At 55.4% G+C, this 17,018-nt stretch overlaps 1 protein-coding gene across 5 annotated transcripts in view; it reads left to right on the top strand.

Moving 5' to 3' along the window:
- GLI2 (GLI family zinc finger 2) overlaps window positions 1–17,018 on the top strand; it is a 259,017-nt gene that overhangs the window by 226,130 nt on the left and 15,869 nt on the right. For 4 of the 5 annotated variants that reach the window (XM_045366945.2, XM_045366942.2, XM_065525370.2 and 1 more), the window contains 4 exons: window positions 8,336–8,537; window positions 10,323–10,536; window positions 11,848–11,970; window positions 15,132–15,266. In XM_045366945.2, coding sequence (XP_045222880.2) covers window positions 8,336–8,537; window positions 10,323–10,536; window positions 11,848–11,970; window positions 15,132–15,266 — 674 coding nt within the window. Of the gene's footprint in view, window positions 1–8,335; window positions 8,538–10,322; window positions 10,537–11,847; window positions 11,971–13,305; window positions 13,929–15,131; window positions 15,267–17,018 lie in introns of those variants that run through there. The other variant, XM_074008581.1, reaches the window with a different exon arrangement.

Genomic DNA, 17,018 nt, shown 5'->3' with positions numbered 1-17,018 from the left:
CGAGACAGGAAGGGGAACCGAGGCAAAGGAAGCCAGACTGCAGGTCCCTGCGTGAGGTGGTGGAGCTGTTATATACAGGCACGGGCTAAGCAGTGTCTGTGGGTCATCTGGTAAACCCACACAGACTGTCCTGCCACATCAGCTTCATGAAGCTGCTTTATGGTGAGGAGCCTGCAGCACAGCCTGTTTCTCTGTGTTCATCACTTAGCTAGGCCGTGGTCCTGGCAACTCTGAGCCTCTCTGCTCCGTGGCCCAGACTCTTGCTACTCCCCCATCAGAGGGGGTGAGAGGACTGTGGATGGCTAGGTGTGGGGGCGTTAAGGTCCTCAGGCAAGATTTCCTTAGAGCATCTCCTCGGCGAGCTAGAAAATATCTGGGTGAGGGAGCTGGGCTATGCAGGGAACACATCTTAGCCAGTGAGGATTCAGGGTACCCGAGCCCCACCACCAGGCTGTGTCCTGCTGGCCTTGGTGACAGCACATCCCAGCCCCAGGCTGAGGATGGCATCTGGCACAGAGAAGGCTCCTGGGAGCCGGTGCCAGGATGATGCTCTCTTCCTGCCCCTCAGTCCAGGCTCCTGGGCACGCAGGTCTTGGGGGGATTCCCAGCCCCTCCTCCATGGAAATCCACCCACAGGTATAGATGATATGCTGGCCATCAGCCCATAGCACTCCTGGGGTGGGTGCTGGTAGCCCATCTTCTGCATGAGGCAACCAGTGATTGGCCCAAAGCTACCCAGTTCAGAGTGTGCAGGCAGCGTCGGAACCTGGGTCTGCCTGAGTCCAGGGCCTGTTCTTGCATCTCCTGCCCTTCCCACTGCCTCAGGAAAAGCACTGATCTCCCTCCTGAGCACCTTGGGATTCTCTAGAATAATCCTGCTTAGATGGCACTTTGCAAATCCCGACTGGTGCCTTGGAGTACCGTCTTCATCTCTCTCCTACCTGGTGAGCTCCATGAGGGCAGGATCAGAGGCTTCCCTGCCTGGAGTCCCCATGATGTCCAATCAAGGCCTGGCATACTCTCAGAACTGCATGAGGGGCTGATGGATCAATGAATAAACACAGGAATGAGCAACAGAAAGTGCTAGTGGGTGAAGCAAGGTCCAGAGGCAGGTGGTGTCGGCATCCACCCAGGTGAGGGTGGGCAGGTGGCCATTCACCCGTGGCTGACCGGCATTATAACGGGCTCATCCACAGACGAATACTCCATGTTCCCGGTCATAAATCACAGGAGAAACCACGGGAAATGAGTGCCAGGCTTTTCTTTCTATTTAGTAATTTATCAAGGGAAGAAGCGCATTAATAAACATATTTCCCATGAGAGGCGGGGATAACAGAGATGAATATCACTGTCAGATTTGGCCTGTTTCCTCTTGTTAGGGGCACAGGAGAGGGTGGGAATCCAAATATTAGCAGCAGAATCTTTTTTTAAAAAATGTGTTACAAAGATGTGTGTGTTTCTTACTTTATATCATGTTAGATGGTTTTTCCCCTCACATTACCGCATTTGCCACTCAGTTTGTAAGTAATAGGAGCCTTTCAGAGAATTCACTTTGGCATCTTTCTTTGAATTTCCTTTGAAGTAAGGATTGACAAGGAGTGGACTCAGTAAATAACCCAGAAGCTGTGAGGATGCCGAACGCAAGCCGATGAGTGAATGTCTGGTGACAGCTGTGTTGCTGCGTGGCCCAATCATCTTTCCTAGACTTGCTGCCCTTCACTCTATTATTGACTGGAGGCTTGCCCTGCCCCTTGGAACGGTCCTCCTAGCCCTTGAAGAAGCCACGTTCATTAGCAATTTCATGTTGGAATGCCTGCTGGGTTTTAGGCACTATTCTTGGCGTTCTATGTGTGTCTTCACGACAGCCCTGCAAAGCAAGCCACACTGCCCTGATTGTGGCATGGGGAAAATCAGGAAAATCAGATGGGGAAAGAGAGGCTCAGGAAAGCTAAGTAAATGTGCTCCAAGGAAGCCACAAAGTGACAGGCTTCACAGGGACGGTGGCAGAGGCTGTCTGTGTGCCTCTGCATCGTGTGTGTGTTTGTGTGTGCATCCACCTGGGTGTGTGTGTCCACCTGGGGTGTGTGTGTGTGTCCACCTGGGGAGTGTGTGTGTCCACCTGGGGTGTATGTGTGTGTGTCTGCACCTGGGGGGTGTATGTGTGTGTGTCCACCTGGGGTGTGTGTGTCCACCTAGGGGGTGTGTGTCCACTTGGGGTGTATGTGTCTCCACCTGGGGGGTATGTGTCCACCTGGGGGGTGTGTGTATGTCCACCTGGGGTGTGTGTGTCTCCACCTGGGGTGTGTGTGTGTGTCCACCTGGGGGGTGTGTGTGTGTCCACCTGGGGAGTGTGTGTGTCCACCTGGGGTGTATGTGTGTGTGTCTGCACCTGGGGGGTGTATGTGTGTGTGTCCACCTGGGGTGTGTGTGTCCACCTGGGGGGTGTGTGTGTGTCCACTTGGGGTGTATGTGTCTCCACCTGGGGGGTATGTGTCCACCTGGGGTGTGTGTGTGTGTATGTGTGTGTGTCTCCACCTGGGGTGTGTGTGTGTGTGTCCACCTGGGGGGTGTGTGTGTGTCCACCTGGGGTGTGTGTGTGTCCACCTGGGGTGTGTGTCCACCTGGGGGGTGTGTGTGTGTCCACCTGGGGTGTGTGTCCACCTGGGGGTGTGTGTGTGTCCACCTGGGGTGTGTGTCCACCTGGGAGGTGTGTGTGTGTCCACCTGGGGGTGTGTGTGTGTCCACCTGGGGTGTGTGTCCACCTGGGGGGTGTGTGTGTGTCCACCTGGGGTGTGTGTCCACCTGGGGGGTGTGTGTGTGTCCACCTGGGGTGTGTGTCCACCTGGGGGTGTGTGTGTGTCCACCTGGGGTGTGTGTCCACCTGGGGGGTGTGTGTGTGTGTCCACCTGCGGTGTGTGTGTGTCTCCACCTGGGGGGTGTGTGTGTGTGTGTGTGTCCACCTGGGGTGTGTGTGTGTGTGTCCACCTGCGGTGTGTGTGTGTCTCCACCTGCGGTGTGTGTGTGTGTGTCCACCTGGCGTATGTGTGTGTGTGTCCACCTGGCGTGTGTGTGTGTGTGTGTCCACCTGGCGTGTGTGTGTGTGTGTCCACCTGGCGTGTGTGTGTGTGTGTGTGTCCACCTGGCGTATGTGTGTGTGTGTCCACCTGGCGTATGTGTGTGTGTGTGTCCACCTGGGAGGTGTGTGTCCACCTGGGGGGTGTGTGTGTTCACCTGGGGTGTGTGCGTATGTGTCTCCACCTGGGGTGGGTGTGTATGTCCACCTGGGGTGTGTGTGTGTCCACCTGGGGGGTGTGTGTATGTCCACCTGGGGTGTGTGTGTGTGTGTGTCCACCTGGGGTGTGTGTGTCCACCTGGGGGGTGTGTGTGTGTCCACCTGGGGGGTGTGTGTGTGTTCACCTGGGGGGTGTGCGTATGTGTCTCCACCTGGGGTGGGTATGTCCACCTGGGGTGTGTGTGTGTCCACCTGGGGGGTGTGTGTATGTCCACCTGGGGTGTGTGTGTGTGTGTGTCCACCTGGGGTGTGTGTGTCCACCTGGGGGGTGTGTGTCCACGTGGGGTGTGTGTCTCCACCTGAGGTGTGTGTGTGTGTGTCCACCTGGGGCCTCCTCCCATGCAGGGGGCCCTCCCTGTCCCTTCCTGCGGTCATACTCCCTGCCCCCGAGACACCACTCCTCCTCTGCACCCTGGACATAGGTCCTGTGGCAGGTGGTTTTGGTGTCCCTGTACCTTGGGCAAGTTATTTAGTGTCCTTTGTTTCGTCTTCTGTAAAATGAGCATAACAGCCCCTTCTTCATAGGACAGTCGTGAAGATTACATTACCTAACACTTTAAAGTTTGGAGGAGACCTAGCACGTGTGATGATAACATTGAGCACGTGCTGTCTTTAGGTGACTGTGAATCTGTTCTTCCTCAACACGTTCTGTCTGTGCCGTGGCTCAGCCCTTGGCATCTCCCACTGGGCTCGTGGCTGTGCCATCTGTATTCGAGTGTTGGGGATGGTCAGGTGGGAAAAGGGATTTAGGTCCCTAATGCATAGTGAGAAAGACAGGAGCAAGCAGATAACCGCACGGTGGATGAAAGCTCATCCCCACCCTTGTTTGGAGAGAGAGACCTGAGCATAGGGAAGATCTAACTCCAGGAGGTCAGGGAAGGCATCCCAAATGAGGTGATGACTTGGCTGAGGTCTGAACAGAGAGAGCGCCGCAGTCAAAGGAAGCTGCACGTGCAAGTGCCTGTGCAGGTGATACGGAGGAAGGGCTGGAAGGAGCCCCGGTGGCTGGAGTGAGGGCATTCCACAGGGCCACTGCCTAGGCCTTGTTTGTAATAGCAGTGGGGATGTTTGGAAAGTTTTGGGGAGAGGGCAGGGACATAATCCTATTTCCAAGTTGAAAATCTCTGTCTTTGCAGTGAGCACTGTGGATTGGACAGCTGTTAGGTGAGGGCCCCAGAATGATCCAAGTGAGTGGTGGGCTGTGCTGGGGGTGGAGTTTCAAAGGAGAGATTTTGAGAGGTGTTCATGAACCCACACATAAGTGGGCTCCGTTGTGGTGGAGGGGAGGAGGGAAGGCTGACTCCCGGGTCTCCCGCTCTGCCACTGCGCAGGTGGCAGGCACGTGCTGTCGAAGAGCTGGTCCAGGCACAGGTCAGTAGTGTGGGGCTGCCTGTGCTGAATCGGAGCTGCCTTGCGGACAGGAGGAGAGAACGAGGAGGCAGCTGGCTCTGAGAAGGTTCACTCTTCAGAGCCACTGAAAGTGGGATGTCGAAAACTGTTTGTGGGAGGGGACGTCCTCCTGGCCCTGGGCCTCTGCTGACCTCTCTGAAGATGGACAGAGAGGACACAGAGTCCTCAGAAAAGTCCAGACACCAGGTCTCCTTTGGACCTGGGTTCAAATCCTGCCTCTATAGCTCTGTGACCTTGAGCAAGTCACCAACCTCCAAGCGTAACTGCCTTGCTGCTTGTCTGCTGCTTATCTGGTTTGCTTGGAGGATGGTGATAGCTGTTAAATGAGTCAGTGGGTCTAAGTGTCACTAAACGGTGGCTGTCACTGGGTCATTAATTGCGTAAGAATTTAGAAGCAGACATTTATCCAGATACTGCACTAGAGGGGCACACTCCAGCCAGGATGCCCCTGTTTGCCCTCCAGGATCCCTGTTTAGAGTGGGTGGTCACTGGCCTGCTTCATGGGCCTCCCTGCCTCTTTCTGTCCTCAGGCAGGTGGCCTAGGATCCTTCCCGGTGTAAGAGAAAGGAGGGGTTGTCTGAGTGCGTTACCTGCTCTGCCCTGGCTCCTCTGTGGGGTCAGAGCAAGTGGGCATCTATGGAGCATCTATGGAGCGTCTGCTGTGTACCCGCTGCAGCTCTGCCTCCTAAAATATCTGTAAGCCCCTGTCTTCATAGCCCAATAGAATAAACAGCGAAAGCAGAAAGTTTAGCTGCAAGGATGTCAAAAGAAAAGAATGTTCCGATTAACTCAACTTCTTTTTCAACTGGGAGCTTTCCTAACATCACTTAACTCTTCTTGTTGAAAATAAAGTATGCCAAGTGTTGGGCCGCATGAGCATCTCAACTGCGGCCACTCTGGAGTGGCCAGGCCACCTCCCCATCCATCATCCCATTGGGTCACAGCAGCCCCAGAGCTGGCAGGGGACTTGTTTTATGCTGATGTCATTGATGATGACCCCGAGCCTGTGACAGGTAAAACAACTTGCCCCAAGTCATGCAGCTGACTTATGGCCCCAGCGCAGGGTAGCCAGTGTTCAGCCCCCACTTCACCCCACTGCAGGTCACTGTTCCAGTCCAGGTCTCCGTCCCTCTACCCAGAGTCCCTTCGTCCCAGGCTGCTGGCTGTCTACTCCCCTCTGTGGCCTAAGACTCCCCTCATCCCATGGAAGAGGGCGGTGAGGAGAGAAAACCCTGGAAGCCCCTTTCAGCCCAACGGTCCTGGATGTCCTCTGTCCTCTCCATGCCTTGGAGAGGTGCTTCTCCTGGTGGCCTGGCCGGAAGGAGCCTCCCCAGGGATCCCTAGGTCTCCTCAGGGTTGTGGCCAAGCGTGGGGCTGGGCCGGGCATGGTTGCCCCCGGGACTCAGCGTGGATCCCAGGGCGTTCGGCTTGTTCTGTAGCTGGGTGTGGGCTCTGCCTTCATGCAGCCTTCTTGGGGACTGGTGAGTATGGAGTGGGGTTGGTCAGAGGCTCATAGGCCTTCACCCCCGGCCCTTGGTGCTCCTGCAGCTGTGGAGACAAGGAACTACCACGTGCATGTTTCAGAGTGACCCTAAGGTCAGTGGTCAAAGCCGTCAGGAAAGCTTCGGGGGTCCCAAGAGGCTGTGTGGACTGTGAGCAGGAGGCCCACGGAGCCAGACCCTGCAGTCAGGGCAGCCTGCCTGGAGGAGGGGGCAGCCAGGCGGGGTCTCAGCAGGTCTGAGCAGGCAGAAGGGAGGAAAGCAATTATCATAAGCCCAGGAACAGCCAAGCACTGACATGGGTGTGCTTGAGCAACCCCCAGTATCATTTACGGGCAACACTACCAGCCCACGGGGAACCCGGAGGCCTGAAAAGGATGAGTGGGCCGTGGCCAGCGGGACATGAGAAGGGGCTGCTCCATGCAGGTGTCCAGAAAGTCAAGGACAGGCCCAAGCATTTACTGTGCCCTGCCGTGGGCCAGGTGCTCCTCACGCATCACCTAATTTACAGCTCACGCCAGCCCTGGTGGTCAGCCCTATTAGAGCCCTTTAAAAGGAGGAGACTGGCTCTGGGAGGGTCTGGACAGGGTGGGAAGCTTGGCTTATGGAGAGTCATCCTCAAGCTGGTTCTTGAGTGAGGAGGCCACAGTGATGGTGGGGCTAGCAATGTGCTCATCCCTATCGCCTGGGCAAGGTTCTCTCTGTCCAGGAAGTGTCAGCCTAACAGAGCCCCCAACCCCCCACCCCCACCTCCTTGTCTGCTCTCTGTTGCAGCCCAGCCTTCACCTTCCCTCACCCCATCCACCCCGTGGCCTACCAGCAGATTCTGAGCCAGCAGAGGGGTCTGGAGTCAGCCTTTGGGCAGTGTTGTCAGACCATTTCTAGGCCACCGTTGGTGCAGGGCAGAGACCTAGAATCCTGATGGGGGCACCGTGAGGGGGAGCAGTCTGGAACCACAGTGGAAGAGCCTGTAGCCCTGGGGTGCTGGGTACTCTTGTCTGGGGCAAGCCCTCTTCCCTTCCGCAGTTATGTAGGTGTGTGACAGCAGCTGGTGAGGGCTGAGGACACAGCCATGTGCCCACACACATGTGCATATGCATGTGTACACGTCTGCATGTGGGTGCACACAGGTGTGTGCATGCAAGGGCGGTGTGTGCACCCGCGTGCATGTGTGCCTGCATGCATGTGGCGTGCACATTCAAAGCAACAGCTTCCCAGAGCCTCAGGCAACTTTAGAACTGAGGACCTCAGTGTGCAAGAGCACCTGCCTGTGTCAGGATGCCTCTCTCTGCGCTGTCCTCGTGTCTGCCCTGCCCTGTTACAGCAGGCTGCCCAGCAGGCTCTGGATAGACAGCCAAAGGCCCAGGCGTCGAGAAGAGTCTGGGGGCCGCCATCCAGGCCTCTGCTTGGCAAATGCCCTATCAGGGGGCATTTTAGTGGTGATTTCAGGTACAACATGACCCATGACCTTGGAGCACTTACTTCCATTCACTCTCTTCCCCAAGGAATTCTCCACAGCAGTGAGAACAGGCAAGCTTCTCCCACACACAGTAGCATGGAGAAATGTTACAAACTGACCAAGTGGATGAAGGAGGCCAGACATAAAAGAGTATTTAAAATTCCATTTACACAAAGCTCAAAAGTAGGTAACACTAGCTGTGTGTTAGAAGCCAAGATAGCAGCTGCCGTTGGGCTGGAAGGTGCAGGGGGCCTGTGGGCACTGGCCAAGCCCTGTTTCTTGACCTGGGGCTGGCTTCCCAGGTGGACTCACTTGGTGAGAGGCCACCGAACTGCTCACTTAGAATTCGTGCACACTCCTGTCATGAGGTAAGCATTGCTGGATTCCAGCCCTGGTCTCTGCACCTATGCTCATTGCTCATATTTCACTCGCCCAGACACCTTACATGCACTTCTCCAGTCATCACCACACCCTGCGCTGCTCAGTCCATTTTACAGATCAACAAACTGAGGCCAAGAGGTGACATCCTTTGCCCAAGAGCCCACAGCTGGAAAGTCGGCTTAGCTGGGATACCCATTAGACCATCCTCGCAGGCTCTTCCTGTCCCCCACCTACCTGTCACCCCGCCCCCCATCCCCAGGGATGCTGACGTGTCTTGTGTTGACTGTCCCACAGTGTCCCGTTTCTCCAGCCCGCGGGTAACGCCCCGCCTGAGCCGCAAGCGGGCGCTGTCCATCTCCCCACTCTCAGACGCCAGCCTGGACCTGCAGCGGATGATCCGCACCTCACCCAATTCGCTGGTGGCCTACATCAACAACTCCCGAAGCAGCTCGGCGGCCAGCGGCTCCTACGGGCACCTGTCGGCAGGCGCCCTCAGGTGAGCCCCGCCTGCAAGCAGAGGGCTGAGAACCAGAGCTGGGCTGAGGGCCCGGTGGGGAGGCGCTGGCTTTTCAGTGGGTGCTTTTGACCCCAGGAGAAAGACAGGATTAGTGGCATTTGTGAATCCACATATACTCGCACCTTTTTTATGAATTCAAAACCAATAGTGATCAGATTGAAATGAGCCAATATCTGAGTACATCTTCATGGACCAGGCCTGTCATGAATGACTCAAATGTGAAATCAAAGGTGTTTGAGGTCGAAGATGATTTTCCTAGTATTTCACTGAATTTGGTGGAGCAGCCAAGTATTGGCCAACCTTGGAGACCACACAAAATGTGATGTTGGCATAGCCCGGGCTCTCAGCAAGCCTCTGAGCTGCCCGCAGGTCTCCTCCCTCTGTAGCCGCATCGTGGCACACCCACACCTCACTGACACCAGCCACCCTTCTCCCCTCTGTGTGACTCTAGACTCTCTGAGGACTGAGACCCCAGCCGGCTTGACTGAAACTCACATGCCTCCCCAAAGCCTCTGGGAGAGGCCAGGAGGTGTGAGGAATGTCAGGAGAGTTTGTCCCAGCGACCTGGAGACGGAAGGAATAACAAGTGTATTTGTTATCTTTTCTTTTTTTTGAGACAGAGTCTCGCTCTGTCACCCAGGCTGGAGTGCAGTGGCCGGATCTCGGCTCACTGCCAGCTCCGCCTCCCGGGTTCACGCCATTCTCCTGCCTCAGCCTCCCGAGTAGCTGGGACTACAGGCGCCCGCCACCTTGCCCGGCTAGTTTTTTGTGTTTTTTAGTAGAGACGGGGTTTCACCGTGTTAGCCAGGATGGTCTCGATCTTCTGACCTCATGATCCGCCCGCCTCGGCCTCCCAGAGTGTTGGGATTACAGGCTTGAGCCACCGCACCCAGCCTCTTATCTTTTGCTGCCTAATGAATTGCTCCAACACGTAGCAGTTTAAAACTACAAACAATTGTTATCTCACCTCATTTCTGAGGGTCAGGAATTTGAGACAGGCTGAGCTCCGGCTCTCTCAGGTGGCCACAGTCAAGCTGTCAGCCAGTGCTTCATCCCGCTGAAGGTGTGGCTGGGCCAGAATGGCCCCCGCACAGAGCTCTCAGCAGTACCCTTTGTCCCTCGTCTGTGAGCCTCTGCTTAGGGCTGCTTGAGTGTCCTCACAACATGGCAGACGGGTCCCAGCCCACCTTGCAGCATGTGATGCGAGAGGAAGCTGGAGGAAGCCACGGTGTCTTTTATGGCTCAATCACAGGGGTCACCAGTCTCTCCTCGGTATCCTACAGTGTGAAGGGTGGCTCTTACGCACGTGGTGTGACAGAGCCTAGAAGTGCAGTAAGAAGAGGAGAATAATGCAAGCTGGAGGGCTCAGGGCATGATTCCCGGATGAGGGGCCATTAGAACAGGATTCAGAGGCCTCCTGGGTTTCACGTGGTCAGGGAGCAGTGATGCCGGCATGCATTTAGGTGTCATTACAGCAGTGGAGGGGCCGGGGTGTGGGGTGAGACGGAGCCTGGTCCCTGCTGGGGCCAGCCTGCCAAGGGTGGAGGCTACATCCTGGGGCAGAACCCAGGAGCTGATCACAAAAGGTGAGTGGCAGACAGTAGGAAGCCACAGCTGGTTCCTGAGTGAGGAGGCCACAGTGATGGTGGGGCTAGCAATGTGCTCATCCCTATCCCCTGCGCAAGGTTCTCTCTGTCCAGGAAGTGTCAGCCTAACAGAGCCCCCAACCCCGACCCCCACCTCCTTGTCTGCTCTCTGTTGTAGCCCAGCCTTCACTTTCCCCCACCCCATCAACCCCGTGGCCTACCAGCAGATTCTGAGCCAGCAGAGGGGTCTGGGGTCAGCCTTTGGACACACACCACCCCTGATCCAGCCCTCACCCACCTTCCTGGCCCAGCAGCCCATGGCCCTCACCTCCGTCAATGCCACGCCCACCCAGCTCAGCAGCAGCAGCAACTGTCTGAGTGACACCAACCAGGTAGGTGGGTGCAGGGACCAGGATGGCCACTGGGTACTCATCTGGACGTATGAGGGCTGTTCACTGCCAGTTCGTGCTAAGAACTTGTGGAGGCCTCTGGGCTCACGTCTGGCCTCTGGGGTGCCTTCTGAGCAGAGGCCACATTATGGAAAGGGCGAGACCTGGGCTCAGTCCATGGGAAGCTCCCAGCTTCTCAATTCTGCTGTCTCCCGTCCAAGAAGCATAATGAATAGATGGGGAAAGCCTCGAGTTCCCAGGGCCTGGCACCGTGGAGGTCCTCCGTGCCCAGCACACGGCATGGGTGGGTGAGTGAATCATTATAACACTGCAGTTTCACTGTAGAGCGTGCATTTACAGCAGGCTTTCACACACTGCCTCGTTCGACCCTTCCAACGGGCCTTGAGCGTGCCTGGACATCCTAGTACGGTGCCTGGCACATCCTAGGTACCGTTATTATTTGGCAAATGAAGTGTTCTTTCACAGATAAGGACATGGAAAGGCACAGGCCTTAGCATCAGTCAGACCATCTTTGGGATCCTAACTCGCCTAAAAGCAGCAAATCTCTTTCCCTCTCGCAGCCTGAGCTAACTTATCTGCTAAGTGGGGTTCCTGACGCCTAGGTGGGGTCACTGTGTATGTAAACGAGCTCGTGGGTGCAGAGCCCACGTAGGCTCTGATCCTGGGAGCACGGACAACGATGATGCCAGAGGTGAAGGGACCACCCCAGGCCACCCACCGGCAAATGGCAGAGCCTGGATGTGGCTGCACCCTTGGAAGGAAGGCAGGACACCATGTCCTCTAGAAGCGTCCTCTGTTCCAGAATGTCCTCCCTCTCCACCCCAGGGCTCCTAGTGGCTCCCCAGAGCCTCCCCATGACAGTGGCTGTCAGCTCTGGAAACATCGCCTGATGCTTCAGCTCTAGCCCCTTCTGAGGAACCAGGCTCTGGCCCGCTGTGTCCTGGGCTGGCCAGGCCCTGTTCTCAGACCCACAGTGAGAAGTTGAGCCTGGTCAGAACAGGGGCAAGGACACCCCCAGTTTTCCAAAGAGAAGGTCTCTTTCTCATTTCCCAGAAGTCTTGGGGAGGCGGAGATGGAGAGATGGGGGTGGGCATGCCCAGGTCTGGGTGCCCTCCTGTAGCAGGACATGTGTCCCTGACAGGAGGACTGAGCTGGGGACTCTCTTTCTGATACTTAAACACAGGGTTAGCCCAGATGGTCTGTGCGGAGAGATTCTAGAGGTAAAGTCCAAAGGAATTTGGGATATCCTGCCCTGCCCCTGAGTAACAGTCTGTCCTCTGCACCCGTCCTCAGAACAAGCAGAGCAGTGAGTCAGCCGTCAGCAGCACCGTCAACCCTGTCGCCATTCACAAGCGCAGCAAGGTCAAGACCGAGCCTGAGGGCCTGCGGCCGGCCTCCCCTCTGGCGCTGACGCAGGTAACCTGCTGCCAGCCGCACCACCTTCCTCCAGCTAGGACCAGGCCTGTGGGCTGCCTTGGGGCTATACCCTTGGTGAACGGATGGCTGGCTGCCTGCATGGATGAATGAGTGACCCAGGGAGGACTGGGTGGGAATGCTGAGCTGTGACTCCCTCACCACTGTGTGCCCAGCACCCTGGACATACGTTCCCATCACACATGGTGAATGAATGCATGAGCGAATGAATGGGCTTCTGCCTAGCCATCCCTCTTATCTCAGGCTGCATCTGTCTCTCTCCCCGCACCTGACCTGGGCACAGCACCAGCCACAGCCTGGCTGAGTTGCTCACGTGCCCGGAATGGCTCAGGCCCCTCTAGGCTACTCTCACTCTTGGAACTCTACCCCACCCTGGCTCCTTCGCTGCCACTTTAGCCCTCCCTGATTCTCTTGGGTTAAGAGGACTTAGCTCCAGGCCCCCACACCCAGCCTAGCTCAGCGGTCACTTCAGGGCATGTGCTGTGTGCACACCTGTCTCCCTGTCTGCACTCTAAGCTTTGGAGAGGTGGCACTGTGGGAGAAGGGCCTGACTGGGTTCCGTGCCACCAGGGTTTGTGCAAGTGTGCAGTCACTGACATAGTATTTTCCAGTGATTCAATGCACATTTGAGTCAGTGAGTGGCGTGGTGAGTGGGGAAGATAGGACAAGTTCAAGCGGGGAGAGAAGAGCAGAGCAGCCCACAGCCCAGTGCAGGCCTGTCGTGTGGCCCCGACCCTGCGCTGATCCTTTTGAAAACCTTGCCACTTAATCTTCTGCTCCAAAACAGCGTGCAGGCAGCCCCCACTCCCGGACAGGGGCCTGTCTTGTAAAGGGCATGCCGTGCCTGTTGACCTGGTAAGTAAGCGCCTGGTCCCCCAAGCCCTCTCACGGTGGCCCAGTCTTCATCCATTATTACTACAGAAGCCACAGCTTGGACACCAAGGATGCTCGGGGCCTCCTATCCTCATCTCTCCTGCATCTGCCGACCATCCTTTATCAAAACTGTGAACCATCAGGCATTCTCTGGGCACTTAATTTTCATGAAATATTGGCTCCTGTTATTGTCAGGCAAAGAGAGGGGTTGGTGACAAATTATTCTCCCCTTGCTGACACCAAAGCCGGTCTCAGCATGATGCATGGTTTCCATGAGGCCGAGCATCATCGGGGGCCGATGAAATTGATGAGGACGGCACATATCCAGGGAAGACAAACATGCCAGAATGGTGAGGACAGGGCCGGCAGGCAGGCACTGAGCACCTGGGAGCCCCATGGCCACACGCCAGTAGGGCCCTATGCCCGCCCTCCAACCCAGGTGGGCCACACAGGGCCTCCTGCCTGTCCAGCCTGGCTCTGCACACGTGTCAGTGCAAGGAAGGCTGTTTATCATGAGGAGGTTGTCCCCTGTCACTCAGTGTCCTGATTCACTGACCAAGTACTCCCTGACTCATTTGTAAGGTGGGATGGCTGGGCTTTCTCTCTATTGGCAGAAGAAGCAGCATAATGAACCCTCTCTACTGAAGCCCTCAAAACTGCAGGCTAGAGTGATGCCCAGTGCACCTGCCTCTGTGCTACCCCCTGATTGGAGTGTGATCCATCAGCTTTCCAAATCTTCTCTGGAGTGACCAGGGCACGCAGCCGGTAGAAATAATAAATTGACTTCCAGGTTTTCTCAAAGAGTGGAGAGGGTGATAAGAGGCTCTCCGGTCCACTCTCCCCATGGTCTCACCCCGACAGCCCCCAGACGATCCCGTTGCTAAAGATCTGGAAAGTAAATGCTCCCACACCTTCCTTTGATTTGGTCCCAGTATAGCCCCTGGAGCTATTGTACGACATGTTGTCGCTTTTCCTGTTCGGAACAAGTGGATTCATTGAAAGATCCTCTGAGAAACAACCAGAAGCCCTTCTTGGAAGAGGTCTTTGCGGCTCTTATGGAAAGTCAGGTAGGGTTTGAGTCTCCACTGACAGCAGGGCGTCCTGAGGCTAATTTCTGCCACTCCCAGAAAGGAACTCAGCACTAGGACTGAGATCGTGACCTGGGCAGCTGTGGCACCACTCACGGAGTCCCTGGAGCCAGTGGGCATTAGGCCTTTTGACTATGGGGCGAGATCCTTCATCCCCCTGAGCCTGACTATACGTGTTTTCCCCAGAGGCTATTTTGAAAGACGTTTTCCTGCCGTTTTTGGAGAGAGTTTGAAATGTGAAGCCAGTCTTGATAGCATCTGCCTCTTGGCTTGGCTTTGCTCCCAGCCTGCCTAGCAGAACAGTGGAATACTGGGTAGTCCTTGACAGCCCTTGTAGGCCCTCTGCGGACTTTCCGTCACTACTTGGGGTATCTGAGCCTCTCCCTGTGCCCCAATCCCAGGCAGGTACCTCCTGCCTGTCCTCATGTCCTCTGCTCAGAGGGTGCCCCTGGTTAGCATCAGTGAGGGTAGGGATGGTCTTGTGGGTTAATTCTCAGTCTGTTGCCAGTTTGAGAGAAAAAGACTTTGTCCTTTTTGACAGGAATTTCAGGTACCTGTGATCAGGTGAGGGAATTTCAGGCATTATGATCAGGGGAAAGAATGTCTCGGGGGACTTTCCTTCACCACATTAAAATGGCCACATGGGCCCTAATGTGGTCAGGAAACTCAAGTCCAGACCTAGGCTGCCTCGAGCTCACTGTGTATTCATGAGGAGGGCCTCAGATCCCCCCTATCGTACAAGAATGCAGATGCCCACGCGTTAGGGCTGTGGCAGTGAAAACTGGTTCCCCACAGCGGAAATCAAACCAAATAGACAAAAGTCCCTGCCCCGCCGTTCTCCGGTTCTCCTGGCTTGGAGGAGACCCAGGGTGTGACAGAACACCTTGATGATGACAAGTGGGCACTGGAGAGAAAGGAGGAGGGGCCCCAGGACAGGCCATCTGACAAGGAGAGCTGTGGACGGGGCTGAGTTGAGGAAAGGAGCTAAAAAGGCTGATGAGTGTGTGTGTGTGTGTGTGTGTGTGTGTGTGTGTGCATGTGTTGTGTGTGTGCACACATACTTGCATCCACACCTGTAACAGCCCAGGGTCCCAGGGTCCTTGCATGGGACTAACAGCGACCTCTTTTCAGGGCCAGGTGTCTGGACACGGCTCATGTGGGTATGCCCTTCCCCTTTCCCAGGAGCAGCTCGCTGACCTCAAGGAAGATCTGGACAGAGATGACTGTAAGCAGGAGGCTGAGGTGGTCATCTATGAGACCAACTGCCACTGGGAAGACTGCACCAAGGAGTACGACACCCAGGAGCAGCTGGTGCACGTAAGCCTTTGAACCCCAGCAGCTGGCCAACCAGGGCACGGCCCAGGCCATGCAGGATGCTGAGCCTTCCAGGGCCTCTACTAGACAGAAGGGGCTAGAGGAAGAGACCCCCAGAGATGCCTGGGCCACATCCCCTGCAAGTGGGAGGCGTGATTACTTACGTGTGCCCTGCCTGTTTTCAAGATGGCTTCCAATGCCTATGTAATACGAGAGATTAAAAGAAAAAATAAGTAAATGAGACTGTCAGGGAAAAGAGAACAATAAAGTGAAACAAGGAATAGAGTTAGTATTAAAAACCGAGTGCTTTGAGCTATATTCTACATACACTTTTTTTTCCTGAGATTCCTAGTAGCCAGTGCAAAGAGGGAAATACGATTAAACCAGCCAGTATCTACACGATAATAAGTGAAAGAAGCTTCTCCCATGAAGGAAGGAGTTGATCCTGTCCTTTAGGGACTATTCACAGATACCCAGTGGATATGGGTGCAGGTGGGCGTCTACCCAGATCAGAGAGGAGGCTGCTTAACAGTGCCTGAGTAGTGACAGCTCAGGTGATTAGAGAGGACCATGGGAACCGGTGAGCCCTTCAGGGTATGCCTCTTGGTCCTCACTCCAAACTCTCATACCACAGCATCCCTTATGTGGCAGACAGGGTTGATGTGTGCAGTGTGCAGAGCAGAGGCTTGGCACGGGAAACACCTGGCTCCAAACCTGCCCCCACCACAACCAGCTGAGTGCTTCTGAGCCAAGTGACTCCACCTCTGCGAGCCTCATTTTTTTTCCTATCAAGGGGATTGATGCTGCCCCACAGGAGGGTCAGTCATATTCATCAGCACCTAGTGGCTCACAGGCATTCCACACCTAGCAGCTCCCTCCTTCCTCCTCCTGCCTGTTCCCCACACCAGCCCTGAGTGGTTCTCTCTTCTCCATCCAGAGAAGAACTTAAATTCAAGAAAGCCCCCTCCCAACTCCCCAGCACACACTCCTTGGTGAGTGAGTATCTGTAAAGATGAACCCACTAAATTAGTAGCTCGATTGCTGGGAAGAGCAGACACACACGCACGTGCACACACATGCACATGTCTCCTATTCATATTCAGAAGCTGTCCCAAAGGCACTTGCTTCTCCCCAGCTCTGTAAACTTAGCATTTAGGACACGCCGACTCCCTCTTCTTCTTCCACTTATGCAACTTCCTCCCAAATACTGTAGGTTTCTTTTGTGTTGGAGTTTTTCCTCCCAAACGCAGTTCTCACCCAGAAGACCAGAACTTCCCAGCAAACGAATGCAGCTGACATAGAACTGGTGAAGCAGGGTCTTATCTAACCCCTTCTGGATCTCAAACTTAATTTTTCAACTTGTACCACCTCTTTGGGGTACACAAGCCCTGGATGGAGCAGGGACCGTGGAGCTGTGAGTTGCAGAACAAATCAGTTATATGAAAGGAGGAGAGAGGGACAGCCTCTCAGGCCAGGGGAAGGCCAAAGCCAGAGCATGCAGATGAGGATGTCAAAGACGTGCTCTGTGATAAGTGGGTCAGCCCTGAAGAGCAGGCACAGAATTCCTCAAATGAATGCCGAGGGTCCCCAACCTGGAAGGAGGGCTTTAGCCAGGGGCTTCTGCCTGTGCCCTGGACTGTCCTGCAGCTATAGGTGGCCATCTCCACCAGGCCCTAGAAAAAACAGACCCCTTCACCCAGCTCTGTCTCTCCTCTCTCTCTCTCTCTCTCTGCTCTCTGGAAAGATGGATGGAGC

Source organism: Macaca fascicularis, chromosome 12, assembly GCF_037993035.2.
Source record: "Macaca fascicularis isolate 582-1 chromosome 12, T2T-MFA8v1.1".
Classification (NCBI taxonomy): domain Eukaryota; kingdom Metazoa; phylum Chordata; class Mammalia; order Primates; family Cercopithecidae; genus Macaca; species Macaca fascicularis.
Note: the sequence above shows the minus strand (reverse complement) of the source record. Positions and strands in the feature narration are given on the sequence as shown.